Raw genomic sequence first — 4,552 nt, 5'->3', positions numbered from 1 at the left:
TACAAGATGCATTATTAATGAACTCCTGAACACCAGCTGGTCCCAAGGCAGGCCCTGCTCCTCAGAGGCTGGACTCCAATGCTTCAATCACAGCTGCAGCCCTCTACAGTTCTTGTGCCGTGGGAGGCACACGTTCTCTCAGTTTGATTTGCTGTGGTGCCCCAGGTAGCAGAAGCTAAAATACATCATCACAACTGGGCACAGAGGAAGTGAAGCAGCTCAGTTCTCCAGGGATGCTCACACCTCTGCATTCTTGAACCCAGTAGAAATAATTCTTGTGTTCAGCTGGGCCACAGCTAAAGACTTTCAGAAATCTACTGTGTCGAGTCTCAACATGATTGTAGGCTATTCCAAGGGCAGTGTTATTTTGGGAGCTCCTTGATTCTTCATAGTTTTCTTTCTGTAGTCTGCAACTCCATTGAGTGCTCCTTCTTCAGGTGCAGAGGACAAGAATCCTCAGGTCCATGCAGCTTTGGGGTAACTGTAGAGCTAACGGGGTCAAAACAGAGATCACAACTACTTCATGGGCTCCAGAATTCGTTTTCTGCGCATGCAGTGTTCAGGATGCAAAGGTACTTTGGACAGTACGGACTATCCAAGAAAAAGCACTGCACCAACTGCATTAACGCAGCCAATAATGCTGAAAATAATCAGAATAACATTTGAAGCAGTAGCAACAAGTCTGCCTCAAAAGCTCTTTAAAAATTGAGACCTACAGCATTAATAGCAGCACAAGAAAAGCTGTAAGAGAGAACTATAGACCTGCATCAGAAATGGCACCAGGGGAAGGCACGGGGCCGCTGTGCTGCCCTGACACTGCACGCAGCTATGGTGCAGATCAGAAACAAGGAGAATTCTGTTTGTGTGATGCTGTCTCCCTCCCAGAAGTGTTTCCATGTCAGGGTGCCCCATGTGAACGCTGCCACCTACCCTGCTGCGATAGCCCTGCTTGGCCATGCGCTCGGCCTCCTGCCGCACCAACTCCTCGCAGCGCTGCCGGGCTGACCTCTCCTCTTCTTCCTCCTCCTGCTGGCGCTGCTGCTCCTCCTGTTCTCGCAAGCGACGTTCTGTCAGCTGCACACAGAGGAAATGGGGCTGTTACCGCAAGATCAGACAGACCAGGCACCTGCAACAGCCAGGCACGTATCAGGAAAGCTGTATTTGGGAAGGCGTGCTGTACCTGCGCCTCCAACCCCTGCCTGTGAGCTGTCTTCAGCTCCTCCTCCTGCTCCTTCTCTCGCCTACTCAGTGCTTTTGCCTCTTCAAGTTCTTTAATCAGCTGCTCTCGATACTTTATGGACTCTTCTTGGGCTCGTCTGTTTAACTTCATCTTCTCTTGGATCTGGCGCTGTCTGCCTGCAAGGACCTTTGTGAAGCGAGAGGATTAAGGGAGGAGATAGGTCAAGAGAGGGGCCAGCCGCAGAAGCAGAACTGGGGAAGTCTCAGTGCAGATGGTTAAACAGCTCCCAGAAAATGTATCGGGCAAGCAGAGAAATTCTGCCCTGGGTACTGAAGGCTGTAAGCCTCTGGAGGGTTATAGCTGGAATGATGGCCTCATCGAACAGAAAGATACCTCATCAAAAAAGGTCATCACCTCGCTCATCAGACGATCTCTGGCCACCTTCTCTCTTTCCCATTCTTCTTCTCTCTTCTCCCACACTTTTTTAGCTTCTTCTCTAAAGGAGAAATGAAGAATTATCTCTAAGGTCACTACACACCGTTAAAAAACCCCTATGTCCTCAGTGGGTACAGATGAGCTACCCTGTGCTTTAGAGGAGCACTCAGGTTTCTCTTCACATTTGCTCCCAAGCAGCACACGTGTCCTCCCAACCTGGGCTGGCTTCAGAGAACTGCTCTGATCTCCCCTGGTCCTGAATGGCAGACAGGGACACACCAAACAAGTGAGGGGGCACGCCAAAGGGGACGGTGCTGAGGACGTGGAATGAAGTAACAGAGCTCACTTCTACTGCAGGGCTCTACAACTGCAAAGCCAACCAGACACTTCTTCTTAACATCCACTTTCAAAGCCTGTTGAACACACAGGAATGCAGTGCTGCCAACCAGACAGGACTCTTCAGCACAATCCATCTCTTCAGGTGATGCTCACAGGTGGGCAGACTCACCTAAAAATAGTCTGCAGCTCCGCTTCCCTCTCCCTTTCTAACTGGAGCTGTTCCTCAATGACGTGCTTCATCCAGGCAACATCAGCCACAGCCCGTTCTCGTCGCGCAAACTGGCGCCGCTGATCCTCATCTTCTTTCTCCAGGAGGGTTAATAAGATTTGCCTGTCCATCTCCTTGAGAAACAACACACGATTAACCACGATCCAACAGGCTGTGTGCAGGGCTGCTCTCTGCAGGCTCAGGGTGATGCAGTGTTAAGGGTGTGCTCAGGGAGACACTCGGTCTGCTGGCTTCACCATGATCTTCGTGCTCCAGCCCTGTTCACAAGCTGGAAGGGGCTTCCTAACTAATTATCTGTAGGCATCAGAGGCAGACACATAACCAAAACACAAGGAACAAGTTTCTTCAACACACAGTTTCTATATCATAGAAATCAAGGGGTATTTTCTCTTACCAGCTCCTCTTGTATCTGCTGGGCTCGTCTCTTCAGCTGGGCGTTACACTGATGCCTTAAAAAGCGACTGAAGGAGAAAACAAAAGAACACATTCAGACTGACTCTAAAGCCCTCTGTTTTCGTACACTGGCACTCAAGAAGGGACATCTACGACAACGTAACTTACAGGCAGAGGCACCTGCTACCGCTAACACGAACAGAAAGAACTAACAGCACCAGTGCATCTGCTCGTTGGCTGTTCTGGGTGCTCTCATCAAAAACCAAGTATTTACAACCCACTGCTGCTATCTGAATATCTCCTTTTGCTGCAAGTGCTACCGCAGACACAGGAACAGATTCTACCCGAGCCCTGCTGAAACAAGCTACGCTCCATCTCGTACCCAAGCTCTTTCTTCTTCCGCTGCTCTTCCATTTGTTTCCTTTCTTCTTCCAGGTTCTCCAGCTCCCACTGCTGCTTTAATAAATTCTCCTGTTCTTTTTTCAGCTTTATCGCCTAAAAGGAAAAAGCAACCGCTAAGCACAAGTACATCACAGAGCATGAATTTCACTCCTGTCTCAATGGCTCACAGCACAAGAGACCCTGTGAGAAGCTCCAGCTGACAAAGCCTTTGACCCGAACCTGTCACACAGGTTTCCACAAATCTTTCTCTGATCTGGTACAGCCCAGAGGGGTGCTCAAATTTCGAGAGGAGCAAACAAAAGCTCCCAGAATTCAGTTAATAGGCCAGGTTCAGGGGTGAGGTCTACACTACTGACAGAAGTTGCATCACAGCTAACTTTGTTCCAGATTTGATCTAGTGGAAAGCTAGAGGGAAGAGGTCAGGTCAGGGTTGGTGTATTTCCAAGTGAAACAATTAATTTCCTTCACAAACGAGGAGAAACTCGAGATTACCTCTGTCTCCTGTAATTTCAGTTCTTCTATTTGTTGAAGCAACGTCTCTGCTTGCTTCTTCTCTTCCAGCCGACGCTTCTCTTCCTCCTGTCTCATTCTTTCCAGCGCCTCCTTTCGTGCAAGTTCATATCTGTTTTCATAACGTTTTTTCTCTTCAAGTTCAGCTGCTTCTTGCTTTCCGAGCCAAAAGAAAACATGGCATTTAAGGTTAGGCTAATGCAAAGGAACAGCCTCCGGCTCAGGAAACCCACAAATCAAACCCCTGCAAGCTGACACGGACTGGGAAAATATGGGACAAAATACGCTAGGAAGGAACACACCTCCACCTGCTCGTGCGTTTCAGGGGTCTGAAACCAGTGCTACCCCAGCATACCTTATTTTTTTCCATTAGCTGTTCCCCCCACGCCTCCACCACGTGCTTCCTGTGCAGCTCTGACTCCACCTGCAACACAACAGATGCCATTAGTGCCAGCGGCTCTCCTATGCCCCTGGATCAACTGGGCTTTCTAGAGCAGCTCCTAGCCTTGCTGCAGCCCTGAAGGCCCAGCAGGATCTGCCTCTGCTCATTTGGGTGTCCTTGGTGCCCACCAGGCCCCAAGCTGAGGTCAATGTCACTACCAGTTCTGGGAAACACCACAGTGGCACTGAAACCAGAGCTGTGGCAGCAGGAGCAGCAGAATGAAGAAGCACCACGAACACGTCAGGTACAGCTTTAAAAAACACCTGAGATATTTACATCACAGACACTGCTGGTTTTGGCAAATAGCAGCTTTGAGGGGTCTTCTTACACAGTTAAGCCATTTTACTTCTTTGCCTTTTGCTTATCAGAGCTTAGGACAATTGCTGTGATCCAAGATGAATGCCAACAGTAGGTTTACGATGACTTTCGAGTTAAAAACTGGTTTAATAAATGCAAAGCAGCGGGGACTAAAAAGAAAGTAACATCACCTCCCGGAGTTCAGCGTTGTTTTTCTTCCAGTGCTCATACAGCAGCTGCTCTGCAACCTGGAAACACCAGAGCTGGGTTATGCCAGAACAGGGAAGAAATGGAGACACCAAACTCTCCCGAGGCAGCACCAAGA

At 49.1% G+C, this 4,552-nt stretch overlaps 1 protein-coding gene across 1 annotated transcript; it reads right to left on the bottom strand.

Moving 5' to 3' along the window:
* Positions 1–456: 456 nt before the first annotated feature.
* On the bottom strand, positions 457–4,475 carry TCHP (trichoplein, keratin filament binding; the record flags this gene model as incomplete). Its single annotated transcript, XM_010187832.1, has 10 exons — positions 457–489; positions 931–1,074; positions 1,181–1,366; positions 1,595–1,676; positions 2,124–2,296; positions 2,578–2,644; positions 2,959–3,071; positions 3,471–3,644; positions 3,844–3,912; positions 4,419–4,475. Coding segments are annotated over 10 exons (1,098 nt in total), but the record flags the coding sequence as incomplete, so codon positions are not given.
* Between the last annotated feature and the right edge of the window lie 77 nt (positions 4,476–4,552).

Source organism: Mesitornis unicolor, unplaced genomic scaffold, assembly GCF_000695765.1.
Source record: "Mesitornis unicolor isolate BGI_N332 unplaced genomic scaffold, ASM69576v1 scaffold17557, whole genome shotgun sequence".
NCBI classification, from domain to species: Eukaryota; Metazoa; Chordata; class Aves; order Mesitornithiformes; family Mesitornithidae; genus Mesitornis; species Mesitornis unicolor.
Note: the sequence above shows the minus strand (reverse complement) of the source record. Positions and strands in the feature narration are given on the sequence as shown.